At 34.5% G+C, this 22,682-nt stretch overlaps 1 protein-coding gene across 3 annotated transcripts in view; it reads left to right on the top strand.

Annotated features, from left to right (window-relative positions):
• The window catches only part of LOC136846057 (uncharacterized), a 155,711-nt gene that overhangs the window by 110,604 nt on the left and 22,425 nt on the right, over window positions 1-22,682 (top strand). For all 3 annotated transcript variants that reach the window (XM_067116736.1, XM_067116737.1, XM_067116735.1), the window contains 2 exons: window positions 6,816-6,961; window positions 8,824-8,987. In XM_067116736.1, coding sequence (XP_066972837.1) covers window positions 6,816-6,961; window positions 8,824-8,987 — 310 coding nt within the window. The remainder of the gene's footprint in view (window positions 1-6,815; window positions 6,962-8,823; window positions 8,988-22,682) is intronic.

Here is a 22,682-nt window from a genome sequence, read left to right as displayed (position 1 = left end):
AAGCACTGAAATCACCTCAGCTTTCGTCCAAGAGCTTATTAAATACATCATCAATTCTCTAAGCAAGATCATTCTTTAAGGCTTAATGGACGACGAAATCTTGCTTCAAATTATTCTGTTCAAAGTTTTGCTGACATGGGGTAGGGCGGATGGTTGCCCATGCTACGGTCGAAGTTTTGTTGATAAAAGTTACCCTTAAAAGAAAAACCGCTGTTGCTTACGCGAAGGTTAATTAATTTTACAGTTTTATCAAGGCCAAGGGGAAAATAATCTTCCCTACTCAGAAAACACATCGTCCACCGGGGCTTCTGTAAACAATGATGCCACGTCAAGACTGAGAGGTTTTGTTTCATATTGTTCAACAGATGTTCAAGTTCTTAAATTTTTCTAAATGCTTTTTCGTGTGTTTTTATGGCAGGGTTGAAAGATTTACAGGAAAGGTGATTGCAATTGAGCAGGTATTTTGCGAGCAAATGCCAGTTTTACAGGTCTTGCATCCTTATAAAAGACGTGTCATATAAAACTTACTATTTTAGGCATCATACTTTCTTATCCCTTTTTCTAATTCGCACTTTCAAAGGCTTCTTGTTTTAGTAGAAACATCTGAAGAGAAAAGTATAAAGTAAAACTAAATTTACTTTACATCTTATTTCAGTGAGCTGAACTTTATATGTCGCCAAAGATGTCTCTATAAACATGTATCCAAAATGGCATTTCCCTTATAAATGTGTTAACTAAAATTTCACATAACTCATTACGAACTGCACATGACAAGCACATGAAATTTGTCGTGAAGAATCGGTTCGATTGAAGCCAAGAAAAAAAGTGTGTAAGGGTAATTACTCTACTGAGAAGAATAAAACATTTTTAAAGAATCGAAGTCTTAAACTGAACTTCGATCTTTGTTGCAACATATTCCTCAATAGGAATGAAATAGAGTTTCAAGATACATTCTGCTCAGACTCCTTGACGTTCTGAAAGAAAATACAGTACGTCAGGGGAAATAATCTCCTTTGCCAAAGTCAGCCCAACTGGTCTGAAATAGTCATCGCGAAAAGTTAGCAGGGTTTTCTCTCGCCTTGTCAGTAAAGTTTGATGACAATATCTCGGCATTGCAGTTCTTTCTTGCCCCTGAGATACTATGTTCATTTCATTTCACCTCTGGGGATAGCTGTCACAGTTTTTTGTTCTTTTAACTGAAAATTCCAGCTTCGTGGGTTTTGGGAGTGCCTGTTACATTATTCCTTGGCTCTTGAGATGCAAGTTCAAGTGTATTCAAGAGTGCAGGAATACTTGCTAAATAATTTCTTGGCTCTAGAGAAGTGCCAGTTTCACAGTTAAATTTTTGTTGGGGGTGTGAGGTGAGGAGAGGGGGAGGGCTAGTCGGGAATAACCATTGCCTTTTGCATAATTTCTTGGCACTTGGGGGCAGCCAGTTTCAAAGTCTTGATCATAGAAATACTTGCGAAATACTTTTTTTTTGGGTGGGGTGGCTCTGCGGATGCCATTTTGGTGCCAGCAGAAATATTATTTATATGAGTTACCAGCTCTGGTAATAGCTATTTTGTAACTTAATACCTCCAAGAAAAAACATTTTTGTAATTTCTTGGCTATGGGAAAATCTTTGTCATCTCTTGGCTCGGGAAATCCAGGCGAAGTGATTTCTTTAATAAGTTAATTTACATTCCACGACGTAGATGATTCTTATGAAACTAATTTAGGCAATTATAAGAATATATATGTATGTATGTATTTCTGCACCTTTCCTCTCATAACCCATTTAGCCCCTCGTATCCACATTCAATGAGAGATTTTGAAAAATTCATTTAGCCCCTAAGAAAGAACAGTTTTCAATTTTTCAAGACAAAACTAGAGAAAGAGAGAGAGAATAAGAACAGAGAGAGATTTTAAAGACAAAACTAGAGAGAGAGAGAGAGAGAGAGAGAGAGAGAGAGAGAGAGAGAGAGAGAGAGAGAGAGGAGTCTGTATTTGGGAATGGGACTAATAACTTTGACAGGCTAGATTTAGCGAGTCCACAAGTCAGTATAGTTTCCAGAGATATTGTTGAATATAAAGGCTTTGGTTTCTCTCGGTGCGATATTAGTAGAGAGAGGCTATACCAAAACTAGCCATTATCTTTTGTTCGAAATCAATTGAACTCTGTTCGTTGACAAATTTCTACGAATTTGAATTACTAACTGAGAATTAGAATATTGGAAAGTGATGAATAAAGGTACCAAAGAGAGAGAGAGAGAGAGAGAGAGAGAGAGAGAGAGAGAGAGAGAGAGAGAGAGAGAGAGAGAGAGAGAGAGAGATAACCCGTATATAACACCAGCGTGAAAATCTATTCGGGTGGAAAATTGGAACTCTCAACAGCGCGTTACGTTTCTGTTTCGTAAAACATTCAATTTTCTGCCGCTTCATTTTGGCGCTGAATTACCGGTCTATTTCATCGTTGTCTTATAGAGAGATGTAGAGTGAACAGTAACTTCCATAAAGTTGAACTTCCAACAGAAGAAAGCGATGAAAACAACTTTAAGAGAAAAAAATTGTTTCTTCTCTTTCACAAGACATAAAAAAATCTTATTTCAAAATCTGTTTATGCTCCGTGCTAGTGATTCCAAGAATAAATACGATAAAACTATATAGTAAATGTTATGAAAATTTAAATGACAGTTGACAGATGTTAAACTTTAAGATAAGCGGACAGGCTTTTCTTTGAAACTTAAATTATAAGTCATGACAAAGACCGTTTACTATATAACAGAACACTAATTCAAAAGAAAACTGTATCCCTAGAAACTAAGATATAGATAAGCAAAATAGACTAAGCAATGGCAATGCACTTGAATGCAGTATAAAGCAAGATAACGCAACTATAAAACCATGGAAATGCGGGAAATAATCCAAGTAGGGAGAACACTGGTCATATGACCTTTACCCTCTGTAAGACAATTTAATGCGGCTCCTGACTTGACGTAAATACCATAAATTGCAGAACAGTTAATGTCTCCGGAAATGTACGCTGATATCTTCTGACGCAAACATTTTCCTTTACAAAGGCCAAGGAGACGAGCAACGTAATAACATTTTCTAGACCAGACCTGAAGAAATTGGAGGAAATGGAAGAAGAAGAAAGAAGCGTTAAGGGGAATAACCACGATAGAAACAATAGACCTTTAGCCTCTGAGAGGAACAAAAGTTTATAAGAATCAGGAAAAACAGACAGAAGTCGATAAAAGTTCCAAAAACACCGGAATATTCGACAGAAACAACACCTGTTTCTTACTCTGTTTCTCCCCAGTGATCCGGTAGAGAAGAAAAATAACGGACGCATAAACACACAAACATGAAAGGCAGAACTGCAGGAACGCTGTTCCGATCTTGTTGCACAAAGGCGATGAAATTCCTCCCTCCGGATATTGACTGAAATGCCAGGGAATTGGTCTCGGGAATTTTTCCACCGAAGAAACGTCGCTGGCGGAGGCAGCATTTGTCATACTTTGAATGCTGGGAAGGATGTTGTTGGTTTTTCAGAAATGATTCGATATTCCGATGACGCAACGGTAAATCTTCCTTTTATAAATAAAGAAATTCAGAGGCGTGTTTTGACTGCGTTTTGAGGGCTGGATATGGAGTCAAAATAGAATATTTTGTTTATTGTTTTACGATTCCTCTTTGGGAACTTCTGTTTATAACATGTTAGATAACAGTAATAAAACGTATGAAAATTTTATATATGCATATATATATTATTTATATAAATGTATATATGTATATAAATGTATATATATATATATATATATATATATATATATATATATATATATATATATATATTATATATATATATATATATATATATATATATATATATATATATATATATATATATATATATATATATGTGTGTGTGTGTGTGTGTGTGTCACAATATATGTTTACATGTATATATATATATAAATATATATATATATATATATATATATATATATATATATATATGTATGTATGTATGTATGTATGTATGTATGTATGTATGTATGTATACTTGAACCACGAGTGCTTCTAAAGAAACTCCATGTCTGCGTTATTACATTCCAGGAATTTCTGCATGGCCGACTTGCCCTGTGAGGTGGTTGATATCTCTGTACAATTGGAAAACTATTTACATTTAATTTACTCTCTCCTTAGAACAACATTCTTACGATTTCCGTTCAAAAGAATACGAATGTGGAAAAAACTTTCTTTTAAAACTCTGTTTTTTCTGAACTTGAGTATAACTCTGCCAGCATCCGACTCTTACTGAGATACATTACTGTTTTTCTCCAAAACCCCACTAGCTATCGTCGCTTGTTTTAGAGACCGTGACCTGACCTTTATCCCACCTTGACGGAAGTTTCTTCTTCTCCCGAACTAGAATGAGAATGAATTAGAGCTGGAATAGAATCTATAATAATTCTGTAAATTATTTGTCTTTATCTTAGCAGTTAATTGAGTGTTTTTATATCGCTTATGGGGAATCAGTCCCATCATGGAATACGGCTTTGCAAACTAAAGGTCTTTCAGGCTTATTCTCAAATAATAACAAGAGCCTTCTGAGGCCACAAACCTCCGCCAGAGCTGCGCAGTTCATCTTTTATGTTAGGTTACGAGGACACATTTATTGGTTATTATTCTTGCATAATCAACCTAACAAAGAGACAAATTTCTTTAAGTTAAGAGGCCTATATTTGGTCATTTTTTAATGAGGACATAACCATTTTTGCGTAATCCTGACCAAGAGACAAACAATAAGACAAGAAAATAAACTAAACCGTCACCATAAACCTCCCCTATTTCAATGACGTAGGTAATGATAATAAAAATAATAACGTCTACGTCTGCTACCTTTCTACATCAGGGTGGCGAGGAAGGCCCCATGGTTCCTGCACTCCCATTGTCCTTCATTCTTTCCCCTTTAACTTCCTTCCTATAAACTTATTTGTGTTCCTTTGAGAAGGATACAGTGGTCCCCTCAGTCTCCCATATTTGGAAAATGGTAATGCTTCTCTCGAATATGGTTACATTTGAGTAAGATTGTTTCTTAGTTATCGTGATATAATGTAATGTTTCTCTTCAATATGGTTATATCTGAATGAGATTGTTTTTAATTATCAAGATATAATGTAATGTTTCTCTTTAACATGGTTATATCTGAATGAGTTTGTTTTTAATTATCATAACATAATGTAATGTTTCTCTTTAACATGGTTATATCTGAATGAGATTTTTTAAATTATCTTAATATAATGTAATGTTTCTCTTTAATACAGTTACGTTTGAATGAGTCTTTTAACCATCAGAATATGACGAAGATTATATTGAATATAAAATCCATAAATGCTTTGTGGTAAAAATGTAGATATTATAAAATAAAAATACTTCATACAACCTAAACATAACTATTTTGGATTTTATTAAACTTCATCATCGTGAAGTTTATTGTTCTTTCATAATTATTATCATTATATAACAAACTCCACAATACTTGTTATGAAGTTTTTTCGTTTTTTTCTTATATCCAAAGTCAACACCAGACCTGTGAATTTTGCTGTTTTTTCCATATTATTATTATTATTATTATTATTATTATTATTATTATTATTATTATTATTATTATTATTATTATTATTTCCTAAGCACATTCTCATCATACCAAAATAATTGGCAAAAAGGTACCATGGTTCCCTGAATATTAAACTCTAACGAATATAACGAAGACCAATTTTTATTTCCATAAAAAAAAATTATCAAAATACGGAATACATATAACCCCTTTGAAAATAATAATTCCAGGAGATATGAATATGATTACCATATCAGAGCTTCGGGGCGTCTCCTAACAGTATGGAAAGATTGCATAACACACAAATTCCAATTTCCCGAGTTTTTGGAGGAATTGGAATCCGGAAGTGGCGTCTTTTGTGGTGTTTTTGAAGCCGTTCACCTATGCTTGGGCTCAAAAGAATATCAGAGATTGATCGAAAACGGGCTTTCAGTTTTTCGTGAAATTGTAAAAAGATTGTGAAAAGAACTGAAGTTTTGCATTGTGAAAAGATTGTGAAAAGGCCGATTTTCTAAAGGCTTTGCACTGGGGTTGTCGACTTTTGTTATGTTCGGGTAATGGCCCTTCCAGATGATCAGAATATTCCGTGGCATTTGGGAATGGTCTAACTGTTATAAACACGTATTATTATTATTATTATTATTATTATTATTATTATTATTATTATTATTATTATTATTATTATTATTATTTTACTACCTTCTCTGTTGCATAGAGAATAAAAACTGCTGTGCACACGCTGCTAATCTATTTCGATTTACCGGAATATGACCATTATTGGGCCAATTATTGTCGATTATTATCGTAGAAGAGTAAAGAATTATCCAGAAAATTGAGAAGACTCTTTATATTAACTTGAATGATGCAACCATCCTATTCTACAGGACATATTATTATTATTATTATTATTATTATTATTATTATTATTATTATTATTATTATTATTAGTATTATTATTATTATTATTATTACTATTATTATTATTATTGTTATTATTATTATTATTAATCGTTATTTACTATTCATCCTCATTATCTGAAAGTAGTTATTTACACCATCATCACTTTCAATATAGAGATATGGCCGCCATTATTATCATTATTTTCTTGTTGGTTGAATTTCTGTTCTCTTTGCTGTTGCGGTTGTCATTATCATTATCATTATTCACTATTCATCCGCTTTATCTTTCTTTGTTCCTATTGAACAGACGGGTGTCTGCCGCCTTCGTCAGTTCACCATCACCTCCCGGGGGGGAGTCGTCAACAGGGGCGACTCCCTCCGGCCGAGGAGATCAGCGTCGAATACCTCCGTCACTTCTACTGTGTCCTCCTGCAGCAGGGAAAGGATACCCAGGTATGGAAGTTGTATCCTTGTATCCTTCCCCGGTCAGCGTATGTAGGAATACACCGAATTCAGTTATTACTTATTGGGGTGGAATGGAATGGAATATAAAATTTCGGCCAAAAGGTCAAGTGCTGGAATCAATGAGGTCATTCAGCCCTGAAAGGGAAACTGAGAGTAGAAAAGTTTGGAAGGAAAATTTGGAGTAGAAAGGTTTTAAAGGAGGAAAACCTCGTTGTTGTGCTAAGAAACAGTTGTTAGGAGAGAGCGAGAAATAAGATGGAAGACAGAGAATATAAACGGAGGTACATTAAAAGGGATGAAAGGGGTTGCAGCTAGGTGCCGAAGGGACGCCGCAAAGAATCATAAGTAATGCCTACAGTACACTGCGTGAGGTGCACTGAAGGCACTAACCCCCTACGGGCAGTTATTACTTATTGCACTGGAGTGATAAGGATGGAAATATTTCAAGTACTCTATAAAGTCTAGTTTTTAAAAGTTGTGAAGATATTTTTAGCTTTCAACTGGAAGCTTAGACTCTACCAAGGCGTTTTCATTAATGCTGAACATAATTAAGGTAACGTTCGAAAGCAATATAAAAAAATTTAACAAAGCGGTTCTAAAAATGGAAAAGAAAACGACACGACAAATCAGCAGTTTTTTTTTTTACCTTTCCATACATTACAGTGTTTTATATTATGCTGTTTTTAGGGCTAGAAAGGGCTCTTACTCGGTAAGTGTTCTAGGGATACTGCTAAGTACTGAAGTACTAAAAATAATTCAGACCCTTGAAGTGACTGAAAGTAAATCCATTAGGACGACCATTAATAGATGAGAAATAATACCACTAATCAGAATAAATATATCAAGGAGTGAAGATACGCAGGATTAAGTGTGGCAATAAATTACTATGAAGATTCTGAGCAATGTATCCTCTTCCAATTAAGGCTGTTCATCTTCTGATTTAGAATACCACTTCTACGACGGAAAACTAAAGGTTTGGCTGGAAAGGCCTTCTGGTAATTTCTCCCGGGAAGAGTTAGTGGAACGTGAAATCTCATAGGCTCGTGAGTTCAATAGACACGGGATGAGTATATTACTCACAAATGAGAGGAGAAAAATGTTGAATTCACAGAAAGTTATTGACTTAGGAAAGAGCTCAGTTATAAGAAAAGAGACTGTTATTTGTTTCAGAGCTTTTGGCGGAGGATGAGAATTTCCCATTGAAAAGGCGGGTATATTTTTATTGAAGTTTGTCATTTTGTGGGCTGGTAAGGAAATGACCCAGCTGGGATGAGGTGACTATTTATATATATTAGCTTTGGCTGACGAGGAAAATCCCTTGTTGAGGAGAAATATAGATATTTATTTAAAGCTTCTTCCCCCGTAGGGGAGGGGCAGTAGTGCCTCAGTGCACATCATGCGGTGCACCGTAGGTATTCCTTAATGTTCTTTGCGGCATCCCTTCGGCCCCTAGCTGCAACCCCTTTCATTCCTTTTACTGTGCCTCCGTTCACATTCTCCTTCTCCCATCTAACTTACCACCCTCTCCTAACAAGTGTTTCATAGTGCAACTGCGAGTTTTCACTCTGTTATACTTTTAAAACCTTTTTACTCTCCATTTCCCTTTCAGCAATGAATGACCTCATAGGTCCCAGCGCTTGGCCTTTGGCCTCGTTTTATATTCCATTCCACTCTAAGGCTTTTTTCTGAGTAAAAATCCCCCTTTGATAAAGAGAGATGATACTGAATATGAATTCGTGCACAGAAAAGAAATTAAGAAAACGCCTATTAAAGTTCGTTTCGCCATGCATAGAAGAATGTTTATGTATCTGAGCCATACTCTCCTTTAAAATTCCTTCTTCTCTCCATAGCGTGGGTTCGAGTACATCCACACCTGGCTGCAGCAAAGTGCCTACGCCCAATCCAGCTCCTCAGTACCGTGTGGTCATGATTGGAGCCGTGGGTGTTGGGAAGTCGACCCTCATCACGCAGTTCATGACCTCTGAGTACATGTGCGCCTACGATGACTCGCCTGGTGAGTGAGATAATGTTCCTAAATGGTGATTACCTGGATTTTTCTAAGGCTAGGATAACTTCCCAATGATTTGGCTTACCTGTGCAACTCGTTAATGAATGTTGCTTACCTAAAATTTTATTTGTTTGTCAATGACATAGACAGCTTTTAAGACGTGAGTGAAATTTGATGATTTTAACTCTATAAAAGGATTTCGTAAGAGAATGCCTGGGAACAACAGAAGAAAACTAAATGTGAACTTTGGAATTTCAACATATCCACCAATTAGTGCATATTCTCTTACCTCTCGATTACCTAAATTAAGCGTAATTGCGATGCTCATTACAATTAAGACGTCTGGGGAATTAGAGGTTCTACAGATAACGAAGTTGAACCTTATAATATCAATCAGATAACTGTATACAGCTCTTAGTGAATTAACTCGTGTATCATGTACGTTTTCTATCACTGATCTTTTTGCAATTTAACAAGTCTTATAACATTCCTTAATCCAGCAGTTAGTGTTAAATATGCGCTTCATTTTTACTGATTCTTTTCATCTGATAGCGCTTGTAAGGAGAGCCTTTATTTGAGATTTCTCAGGTTAAAGTAAGAAACAAAGGCAACGAGTTTTCTGTTAATATGAGTTTTCCGTTAATATTGTCTGTTCTGTAGATCTGTTGGAAAGCTGCAAGAAGGTGCTAGAAAATGCGTCCGCTTGAGTGAGCCTTCCGTCACAAGCTCTTCCATATTCGCTTTCAGAATGTGGAATTTTCCTCCCTCTTTCTGTGTTTTCTGATTTAGTCTGCTAGATTCTAAGAGGCTGACCTGTCATCTCACTGGACCAGCTTACCCATAAATATATAATATAATATAATATAATATAATATAATATAATATAATATAATATAATATAATATAATATAATATAATATAATATAATATAATATCTATGGTTTACATGGATCTTTCCACCCCGGTAAGCTGATTGTTGGAAACCAACTTCAAAATAAGATTGGTTTAGGAAAGATAATCCGAGAAGAATGACAAACAGCAGATGAAAAATCCCTTTTCAAGCACGAGTCACTTTCAGCACTTAAATGCGAAATATTATCAGTCGCGAAGAGAATTTGTGACCCATATAAAAAGCTCCTTTTCAGTCTTTTACAAAATTAATGACGTAATACATGAAAGTTCAAAGAAATAACACTACCATGTCAAATCTACCGCCAACCTCTCTCTCTCTCTCTCTCTCTCTCTCTCTCTCTCTCTCTCTCTCTCTCTCTCTCTCTCTCTCTTTGTGATATTTTCCTTCCAAACCCATTTCACTTTCGAACCTCCTCGTCCCCAGCAAGATATGACAAGAATTTTAATATGTCAGGGACGTGTCACTGTTTACGTGCTCAAATAGGGTTGGACATATTCCATATTTATTCATACAAAAACCGCTCTTCCATTATCTTCCTGGCAAACAGCCTCTTAATAAACAGTTCTTGCAGTCACGTATCCATGTAATAACCTTCCTGTTTGTGTGGGGAATAATATCTGTCCAGAGAGCTTGAAATATTTGTCTAGGAATTATAGTTTCTCATGATGATCACTGTTAAAATGGTTGTCTTGGAAATTATACATATTCATCTATTAAATTAGGTCATTTGTTCGATAATCTGATTTATGTTCAGTGAGCTTAGAATATCCTTCTGGAAAATTATTAATCTGCTCAGTGAGCTCTATGTTTATTTGGGGAATGATATGATATCTAATCCCTATGAGCTGAGATATCTTTATCCAGGAAAATCATACCAACTCATTTGTATATCAGCTTATGAATCATATCTGTTTCCAAGGACCTCCGTATTTCTCGAATAATTGTCTCTGTTAATCAGATGCTTAAATATTATAGTACAATGATTAGATTTTATGATAAATTTCCCATTAATCAGACTTTTCACGTATCTGTGAAAGGCACAGTTTTTTTTTTTTTTTTTTAGTGATCATTTTATAATACTCATTCCATTTCCTTTTGATGATTTTTTTTTGGCTGTATCTGTTGTTACTGGAGAGAATCTTTTTTTTGTAAAATGGAGATTTTAACAGTAGCAATACCAATAATGACAAAACGATGAATCAATCACAGTTTGTAACGTTAGCAACCAAATTTGTTGCCTCAATAATCTAATCCTCTGGTAAATAATTATCGAGTTTTGTATCATTACAAGAATAAAGCGAAGGGGGTAACATTTTCTGTTGACTTTCCTGTTACAATAAACATTCATCTCGACTTGTTACGAGAAATGCATTTACACCTGTAAATTATAAATACACTGAATTAAGTCCGTTCATTACGATTCGTTAGCCAAAGTCTAATGATTTTCCTTTTCCATTGCCATTCACTCGGCCAGATTTTGCTGTTAATTGTTTTTAACTGCAATTCCTTGCAATTATGATCACTCAACACAGCAGCTTCTCAGGCCTTACTGTGACCCATTTCATTTCGAACCAATATTTCAAAGTCTGTTGATTAGCCAAAGTCAAATGAGTTTCCTTTCCCATTGCTATTCACTGTGCCAGATTTTGCTATTAATTGTTTTTAATTGCAATTCTTTGCAGTTGTGATCACTCAACACAACAGCTTCTCAGGTCTCACTGTGACCCATTTCAGTTCGAACCAATACTTCAAAGTCTGTTGATTAGACAAAGTCAAATGAGTTTCCTTTCCCATTGCTATTCACTGGGCCAGATTTTGCTAGTAGCTGTTTTTAATTGCAATTCCTTGCAATTGTGATCACTCAACACAACAGCTTCTCAGGCCTCACTGTGACCCATTTCATTTCGAACCAATATTTCAAAGTCTGCTGATTAGTCAAAGTCAAATGAGTTTCCTTTCCCATTGCTATTCACTGGGCCAGATTTTGCTATTAATTGTTTTTAATTGCAATTCTTTGCAGTTGTGATCACTCGACACAGCAGCTTCTCAGGCCTCACTGTGACCCATTTCATTTCGAACCAATATTTCAAAGTCTGCTGATTAGTCAAAGTCAAATGAGTTTCCTTTCCCATTGCTATTCACTGGGCCAGATTTTGCTATTAGCTGTTTTTAATTGCAATTCCTTGCAATTGTGATCACTCAACACAGCAGCTTCTCAGGCCTCACTGTGACCCATTTCAGTTCGAACCAATACTTCAAAATTGTTGATTAGCCAAAGTCTAATGAGTTTCCTTTCCCATTACTATTCACTAGGATAGTTTCTGCTATTATTTGTTTTAACTTGCAATTCCCTGCAGTTATGATCACTCAACACAGCAGCTTCTCAGGCCGCACTGTGACTCATTTCGAGTCGAACCAATATTTCAAAGTATGTTGCCAATTTAAGTAACTTTTTAATTTTTTTATTTTATTATTATTATTTTTTTTTTTGTGAAGAGTGTTCAGCCTAATCTCGAACCCTCCTCTTTAACTCGGTCCTAGGGTCAGAAGGCGTCACTATTCCGTTTTATGCACTGATTTTTCAGATGCAATTTCGAACCCCTCGCCCACCCACTCAGTATGAATTCTGAATGGTCTGTGGTAAAGAGGGAGAGAAAACTTGGACGCTGGAATAGATTTACCATTATTTTTCCACCTCCTTACTTTGTTTTTCCATTTTATTGCGAGTTATGACAATTATTATAATTTTACTTCAAATGTTCCATTTATTGAAGAGGTAGAGAGGAGAGAAAAAACCTGGCCGCTGGAGCAGATTTAACATTATTTTTCCCCTCTTTGCTTTGTTTTTCGTTTTATTACTACTTATAATAATAATAGTAACAACAACAGCAACAACAACAATAATAATAATAATAATAATAATAATAATAATAATTAATAATAATATTATAATTAATATTATTAATTATTATTATTATTATTATTATTATTATTATTATTATTATCATTATTATTATTATTATTCCACTCACTGGAACGAGGTCTAACATACAGCGTCTAGCATACAAAATTCGTGCATAAAATTCTAGATGAAAGAAACACGTCCATTGCATCCAACCCTTTTCCAGACAATTTAAGGCTGGCCATCCTTCGACGCTTCCATTCGCGCATTTCGGTCCGTCTGTTATTCGCCGGGCCTTCTCCCGAGTCGAAGACGGTCTCCATGGCAACCAGGTGATGCCTGTTCCAGAGAACATTCTTCCAAATAATAGTTCTATTTCACCTTCGGAAGACGGGTTTGGGTATTTTCCCCGAATCTCGCAAAGTGGAATCGTGGAATTGTTTTTTTTTTTTTTTTGATGTCTGCAAAAGGCGCTTTTCAGCATTTGCTAAAAAAATGAGAAATGCAAAGAAAAAATGTTTTTTTAAGAGTCTCGTTGTTAAAGGCGGCGCAGTGTTGGAGATTATAATTGTTCTTCCCGCTTTGCTACCTGTCATAAAGGGCGTTTTCAAATTTCCTTTTCTGATTTGGGTAAAAATTTCTCACTCACTGGGCGCCGTTTCTTGTCTCTAAAAGCTTATTTCTTAATGGATTCTCTGTGCGTTTATATAGTTTTGCCTTTATTTCCTTCAGGGAGTATTGAGGCAAAAAACTCATGATTAACGAGATTTAACCATTTACTGTATTTGATAATGGCATACTTGTCTTGAACCTTATTCAATCGGAATAAAATCTATATTTTCTTAGCTTTAGTAATATTATTCCGCTTGAGAGAATCAAAGAAATTGTTTCGTTATTTGCTTCTCAGGAGGCCTTGTAACACCCGTGAGTCCATCTCTTCTCAATTTTATCTTTTTAAAAAACTAATATTGACTTACATCCTACAGCCAAGCTTTATGATTCTCTTCCCGCTTCTGTTTTTCCTGACTCTCATAAACATTCTGCCTTTAAGAGGAGGAAACGTCTGTCGCTCCCTTAAAATCCCACCCTCTTGCTTTCATTTTCCTCTTATTTGCTTATTTCAAGTCTGGGCTAGAAATAGGCATGAGGTTGCCCGTACTATAGGCCTTTGCCCTTAAAATTATATGAAAATGAAAAGAATGGATTTTCTTTATTCTGATTAAAAAAAATCTTGGAGAACGTCGAAACTGCAAAAGGAATGTTTTATATCTAACTCATCAAGTCACTGGAAGCACTAATTACTCTCTCTCTCTCTCTCTCTCTCTCTCTCTCTCTCTCTCTCTCTCTCTCTCTCTCTCTCTCTCTCTCTCTGTGAAGGGAGGGAGGGAGGCAAAGAAGAGGAAATGGAAATTTAATAAATTCACGCAGTATAAGACTCAAATACATACAAGAAAATTCCTTATTAAAGATGTACCTCACCAAAGGCAAGTAAACCTCAAACCATCACACCTGACTTCTTTCGTAATGAGAACTTGAACTTGTGAACGTTGCTCGCTCTATCGTCGAAAGTTTTCCCACCCACAAATGATTGAAGAATAGGATCGAGCTTTGTTTCAAATTCCGTCCAGTTGAATGATTCGATGCTCCAAAGAAAGATCATGCTCGGTCTCTCAGGGATGTTTTCATAAAGGACTCAGAGTTCCTCCCTCTCCCTTCATCAACTCTGGCTGCTGTCAACATGACGCGAGAAGACAAAATTAAGGCCGTTCTTAAGAACATCAGCGAAGTCACCTTAGCAAGATTAGATGCTATTAAATATTGGATACAAGACCTGGGAGTAGTCTTATGTGTCTATACATGAGTTATATTTAATGTAAAGTTACTTAGCCCTCTTAAAATCAAAATTAAACTAGTAAAGTTAAGCAGCTTTGGGCCTGGTCAATATCTGATATGTGATTATCAGTGAACTCAAGCTTTACAGCACACCCGGGAGCATTGACATGGGGCTAGCAACCTCATCCCTGTCGTTAATTAGAAAAATGCTAAGAATTCAAGAGTAATCGCCTTTTATATTGACTGTCAGTAAAGGTTTTAATGTTAGGAGGCAAAGAAAGGAATGAAGTGTAATATTTTGTGAAACGATCAGTTTGCCATTAAGCAAATTGCCATCACTTCCTTGGTGAAAGCTAATATCACTAATAATTTACTGGTACAAAGTACTACCTCAGTAACATATATATTTATAAAGATAGACTGACAGGTATTTTGTATTCAGTATCTGAATGGTGGAGGTTTGTAATACACACACAACGGGCTTGATGTATAAAATAACGCAGTAATTCTTTGCATCCATGCATCAAGTCTTGCATAGCCATCACGTCCATTCTAAAATAAACAAAACTCTTTGAAGCCACGGGCAGTTCTCCAACTCGGACCATAATCGGGCAAAGTGCTTTCACTAAACGCCTGTGTTTATTCTCTCCTTTTGTTCAAAGACACAAAAGAGAAGATTCACTCTGCTCCAGACACTCTTCAGGGAAGCACCCCTGAGCAGTGCTGATTATCATTCTAGGGATTCTACCTCGGACAAAAGGCAGCCGTCTGTCTCAGCGGACGAAAAGCAGCGCGCTGATTATACCTCGCTCTTTTGTGATCTTTAAAAGCTCCATTCTCTCGTTTGCAGCGATGGGAAGGGATCTCTTCTACCGGTGAAGATTACCTCCCCATGGAAGGTTATATAAGATCATATTTTATTGATGTCATTCAAAATGAATACGTTTGATTATGGAGTGAGCCCACAAGGCCATTAACTCATAAGTCTTGCGTACAGAGATTGGTTTGGTCATATGCAGAGAAATTAAAGCAAGAAAAAAAAACAGGATGTGAAATAAATTGTAAGCGAATACATATTAAATTAAAGTAATATTATATTATAGCCATGCAAGGAGTTAGAAATGAAAGACTTTGAGGTATGGCTGGAATTTATGTCGGAAATTCGCAGGACTCTTAACATCCACAGATTATTGGAACAAAAAAGACCAGCAATATTTGACATTAGAGACGGATACTTGAGCTGAAGGGAAACCTCGATGTTTCCAAAACGCTCTTGTACTTAGAGGAGTAAGTTTCTGTAAACGAGCATCATCAATTAGACCGAAAACATGAACCTGTGAGGTGCAAACTTTAAGCCAGACGTTATTGACGAAATTATCGTCAAAACAGGTGGATAAACGACGCCGCTAATTACACGGCCCTGACACGCACCAGGTGCGCTCAGGTGAGTGTCAAACTTATCAGCGTCCTAACTTCCATCCATTATAGGATTATCAGGTAAACTGCCGTTTATAACTCCACAGGTAAGATATAAATACCTTATTCGCTTACCTTCTTCATTCACCAGAGTCAAAGGATTTGGTAATGTAAGATGTTTTGTTTAATTGTTTATGTTCGTTTTGTACACAACACATACACGCACACACACTCACACACACATATATATACATATATATATATATATATATATATATATATATATATATATATATATATATATATATATATATATATATATATATATATATTATATATGCATATATCATTGCATATATATTCACATATATATGTATGTTTAGGAATGTGTATATGGCTCGTATATATATATATATATATATATATATATATATATATATATATATATATATATATATATATATATATATATATATTATATACATTATATACGTTTAGGAACATGTGAAAAATTATTGTCGTTCAGCATAATGCTTTTGTACCATGTACATGAGACATATATATATATATATATATATATATATATATATATATATATATATATATATATATATATATATATATGTGTGTGTGTGTGTGTGTGTGTGTGTGTGTGTGTGTGTGTGTGTGTGTGTGTGTGTGTCGTCATGTACAGTACAAAAGCAATACGCCGAACGACAATCATTTTTCACATGTTCCTAAACAGAAATCTGGCGAATCTTGTCAAAGGGTCCCCACACAAAGTCAGCGGTGAAAACTACCCCGCGTATTTTCCCCTTTTCTCCCTTTTACCAAATCCTTAAATCCTTTTAACAAGGTAGAACGCTAATTCGTCTCTGCCAACATTTTTCCCTTTTATTTAGCGAGACGTGCGGAGAGGACGATGCTTGTAGAGATTTTCTAGGAACAGAAAGTAGGACGGGGGGAGAGAGAGAGAGAGAGAGAGAGAGAGAGAGAGAGAGAGAGAGAGAGAGAGAGAGAGAGAGAGAGAGAGAGAATTGCATGCATAAATAAGTTGTACATCAGAGAGCACAAACTTTGTTGACTGGTGATCAGAGTTCTAGTTTACAAATTGTGAAAGAATAATTGAGAGAGAGAGAGAGAGAGAGAGAGAGAGAGAGAGAGAGAGAGAGAGAGAGAGAGAGAGAGAGAGAGAATAGCATACATAAATATGGTGTATATCCGAGAGCACAAACTGCGCTGATTGGTGATCGCAGTTCTAGTTTACACTTTGTGAAAGAATAATTGAGAGAGAGAGAGAGAGGGAAAAAGAGATACAGACAGACAGACAGACAGACAGAGAATAACATGCATAAATATGTAAATATGCTGCATATCTGAGAGCACAAACTAAGGGAATCGATGATCTCTCGAGATAATAAAGAATGAACAAGGCTGCTTATAAATGCATTATATCTAAGTCATTATAGATGAAGGTCGGTTAAGGCAGCACTGGCCCTTGCTCTAAGAGTGCTTTTGAATGTGATCATGTATGACAGGAAGTGGGAGACTTGGTGTGGACCTTTGGGTAGTTGCTAACCAACTAAGACGAACATTACATGTGAGTATACAGTATATACATACATACATATATATATATATATATATATATATATATATATATATATATATAATATATATATATACAAATATATCTATATAATATCTATCTATTATAAATCAATGCATTTATAAATATATATATATATATATATATATATATATATATATATATATATATATATATATATATATATATATATATATATATGTATATTATATATATACATATATATTGAATATATATGTATGTATGTATATATATATAAATGTATATATAAATATATATATATATATATATATAAATTATATATATATATATATATATATATATATATATATATATATATATATATATATATATATATATATATATATATATATATATATATATATGTATATATATATATATATATATATATATAGATATAGAGTATCAAGATATTTGCAGAGACAGTACAATAATTATGAGTAAAATCCACTAAATGCTTATAAAATGGGTTATTTTCATTAATCTCATCTATGTCAAACTTACTGTGTTTCAGTCATCTTGCATGCTCTCTCTCTCTCTCTCTCTCTCTCTCTCACGAACACACGGAAGTGGAAATAGGATAAGTTTACGCAACTCTCATCCGTATTCATATGAAATAGGAAACTGAATGACTCCGCAACGCTAATCCGCTCCATGAACCCCGTAGAATTGAAATGAAAATGGTCGTACAGCTCAAATCCGGCTTATCCCTGTTAACAAGAATTAGGCAAAAAGGAAAAGTGAAAAAGAAAATAGTGAATTTCGTCATTTATTCTGAATATGGTGTTGGGCTTTTTTTTTTGTCATGCTTCCTAAGTCTAGAATATATTGAGGGATTATAAGTTTCACAGTGTTGCGTCATATATTTTTTTATGTGAAAAAGTACCCTAAGATATTAGACACACGAAACGATAGATGTCTTTGTGGTTATTTCAGCATACTATACGTGCATGTATAAAAACATACATTCATCCATTATTTATATATATATATATATATATATATATATATATATATATATATATATATATATTATATTCTTTATATATATATATATATATATATATATATATATATATATATATATATATATTCTTTTTCCGCATACAACATGACTTTCCTATATGTGTGTGTGTGTCTACTTGTGTGTGTCTTGGAACAAAAGGCCCATATGAAACAGCTAACATAAAGAAACCATACCTTCTTTTAACCTCACTTCAACCCTGATCACCAATAAAAGTATATAAAAAGTAGGTGACAAGAGCAGTGATATGAAATATCCAAATGTGCAATTAAGACTGGCAGGATTAAAGGTAAGGTTGAATTCTCTTATCCTACGATAACATGAGTCAAGATGTTGTCCTATTTTAGACCTTGTTAGCTCTCACACCCGCAGTGACCACTCAAGAGAGGCGGGGCCGAGAGCCTGGGGGCGGATTAGCTGAAACACGGCTTGAGTATAGGTCTTAGAATTAAATCGTCCGTGGTGTCGGATTTCCATTGGCCCCCTTCTGATAGTTTGATATTCTTAGTCTGATTGATGATAACAGATTTCAGGATCTTTCCCGATATTATACGCTGAGTAGAGTAACTCATATAAATATATATATATATATATATATATATATATATATATATATATATATATATATATATATATATATATATATACACAGTATATATACATATATATTTATACATATATATTTATATATATATATATATATATATATATATATATATATATATATATATATATATATATATATATATATATATTATGTCAATATCACCTTAAATTCTCTTACAGATCCCAAGAAGTGCTCTGAGAAACAGCTTGCAGCCAAAAAATAGTCTCCACTGAGATCGCATGATAACTCAAGAATAAAATGTAAGAAGCGGATAAATTCGTCTTCTGTATACAGTAAAAGCAGTTTTGACTGTTCAGTTAATTATGAAAATGCACTTTGCCCTCCTTTACCCATTCCGCTTTGAAATGGATAGTTAGAACCAGCGTACTCAGTCTGTTAAAAAATTGAAATCTCCCTAGCCGTAGTCACAGCACATGAATATATCATCAGCTTATCTAGGCGAGACCATGTTTTAAGGCTTAATGGATGGTTAAATTGATTCGAAATATTCATTCAAAGGTTCGCTAACATGAGGGTGAGGGGCTGCCCACACTGCAGCCTAACTATACTCTATAAAAGTTACGATTAAAAACGTTTTTAGTTACGCCTAGTTTAATTAATTTCACAGTTTTATTATGGCCAAAAGGGCAAGGATCTTTGTATGGCTTAAATTTCCTATTTAGAAAAGGCAACACATCGTCACTCGGGCTTCGAAAATTATATTGTTCTTAGCAGGGCCAAGAGAAAGAGAAGGTCTGCTCACTTCCTCCCAAAATCCTCCATGTAGGCGGAGCTTTGTCTACCTCCCTACTGAGTCAGCAGGTGAATTGCCGTAATGAGCAGGTACCTCTAAGATACGTCATCGCCTCCGTCGTTACCCCAGGTGGGAGGCGACTCCACCCAATGGGGTACTTGTCTCTCTTTGGCCTTGGTTTTTAAACTAAGAGGTTATATGCTGTTCAAGAGGACTTGCAAGTTATGGATTTTTGTTAATGAAAACTACATGTTTTATTTGGTAAGATAAAAAGGTTCCTAGGACACATAACAGTCATTCAGAAAAACTCTTTGATATAATTATATATTATATGTCGTACAGGAATGACTTATTTATGTTTCTTTGTGAGGGGAGAGAAGAAAGTATTGTAAAGGACTCCGAGAAATGAATCAGTTTTTTGTAATACTTCCTATACTCCTTGCTGATTCATAAGACTCTGAAGCGATATTATGGAGTGGCTCTGTTATCTACGTTTCATAGGTCTCTTCGCCGTTTAATAATAAACCAACCTTACTGTTGTAGGTCTGTTTATAAAAAGATTTTTCCCCCTTTCTCAGATCTTGCGATAAAAATATCATTCCGTTGACGTAAAGTTATTATGGTTGCTGTTTTGCTCCAAGATGTTTTGCTGGACTTGTTGCTTAAAGGGTTAATATATATATATATATATATATATATATATATATATATATATATATATATATATATATATATATATATATATATATATATATATATATATATATATGTATGCATATATGTGTATATACATATGTAATATATACATAAAAACTAATAAACTCCTAAATAAAAACTACATATATCTATACACATACATACAGACACACATTATATACATATATTTATATTTGTCCGTGTGCATGTATGTGAGTGTATATATATAGATATATGTATTTTTTTATCTGGCAGTTTATCCGTCTTTTTATCAAATTAATTGCAAAATAAAGCTTCCAAATATGCATTATTACGTATCAGAAGAGCAAGTAGCAAAATTAATGATTGCTAGAGTAAGTTAAACATGGAGTTCTGTTACCGTAGATTTTAATTCTTCTTCCCTGACTTTTGCAATGAGAGGTGGATTTTCCCGTAGACTAGTGAGCTGTTTATTTTTCTTATTTTACACTATGTTTATTTTCAAATTTTCATCTCCTTGCATATCCCATAATAAACATATCTGTTTTGCTTTTTGTTTTTACCGATAAACCCTTACTCTGACTCTCTTTTCACAGCAGCATTTTATTTGCCTGGCTTCTGCATACAAGGAATCACATTTTGGTGTTACAAAATGACAATGGCTACCTTCTTGTATATCCTTAATTGATTCTAGTTTTTAATGATTTTTTAGGTTAGAAAAGAATACCATAAGCAAATCCATCACATTAATTTTTTTCATCTGCAAGGGCCATAATCATGAAGTCTGTTTGGTCGTAACTAATTTAAACCCAATTAAATGAATATATATCCTAAGTACGAAAAATGTTTTATATTTGTCTCTGTTCCTTGTTCACGCATTTCACTGTTATTATTATTATTATTATTATTATTATTATTATTATTATTATTATTATTATTAGTCATATCGTTAATTTTGCTGCTATCATTTTTACATTTTATGTTAATGAAGTCCTCTCTTCATTTTTTTTTAATGCTCTTCGCACCGAGTCGCTGATTTCCATCAAAGACTCGTCTCTATCTTTCGATTATGACTAATTAGAAGGCAGAATTGGGAGTTAACGACTTTCCTATACAAGGGAATTAACCCTAAAAAAATAAAAAAGAGAAATAAAACTCCGTAGCTCTATAGAACTTAATGATGTCATTCCAGAATATTCGGAGACGAGTGCGTATCTATTTGTTTCTTTAGACTCTTATTCATCTTGTTACATCTTTAATTTCTCCGTCTTTCATTATCTGTAAGATTATTGGGGTATCGTCATGATTCACCAGACGGGAAAACTCAAATTAAAAGTGTTTCATATTCTCTCTATATTGTACTGACGTCTGAGCAAGTACTTTATCGTATGCTAACCATATTTTTTTTCAAAAACGACAAATATTTGATTTTACATAATCCCATGTAAATGTTAACAAAACGTACTTTGAATGGAAATCCTAATAGCTACGCCATATACCTGTTGGCAGAATTAACTTGAGGATCACATAGAAGAATCTAGCATTTCACGTAGAAAATAACTGCCCAAGTACATGGGAGTAGTTGTAGATGCATAAACTACATTTTTTTAATATCAAGAAACAGCAGGAAGTACAGGTTATTGTATCTAGATTCCCCCTGCGATCGGTACTCGGCTTCCCCACTACTTTGGTTATTAAGAAGCGTCTCTATTTTCTCAGTGAATTATCGTAGGAGGTAACGACACTCAGTGCCGTACTCCTAATCAAGCAAACTGCAACATTTTGAAAGGAGGGAGTCGATATTTCCATAAGCGCTTAGTTCTACCACTCCTTCATAACCGAGCTTTCACGCATCTTGCCAAATGAAGTTTAGTTTACGCAAAATTAGACTGTATCCTTTAACCCCGTACCGATAACCTCCTTCAAATGCGTACGATAGAGCAGTAC

This window comes from Macrobrachium rosenbergii, chromosome 14 (genome assembly GCF_040412425.1).
Source record: "Macrobrachium rosenbergii isolate ZJJX-2024 chromosome 14, ASM4041242v1, whole genome shotgun sequence".
NCBI lineage: Eukaryota > Metazoa > Arthropoda > Malacostraca > Decapoda > Palaemonidae > Macrobrachium > Macrobrachium rosenbergii.
This window is presented reverse-complemented; position numbering and strand designations above follow the sequence as displayed.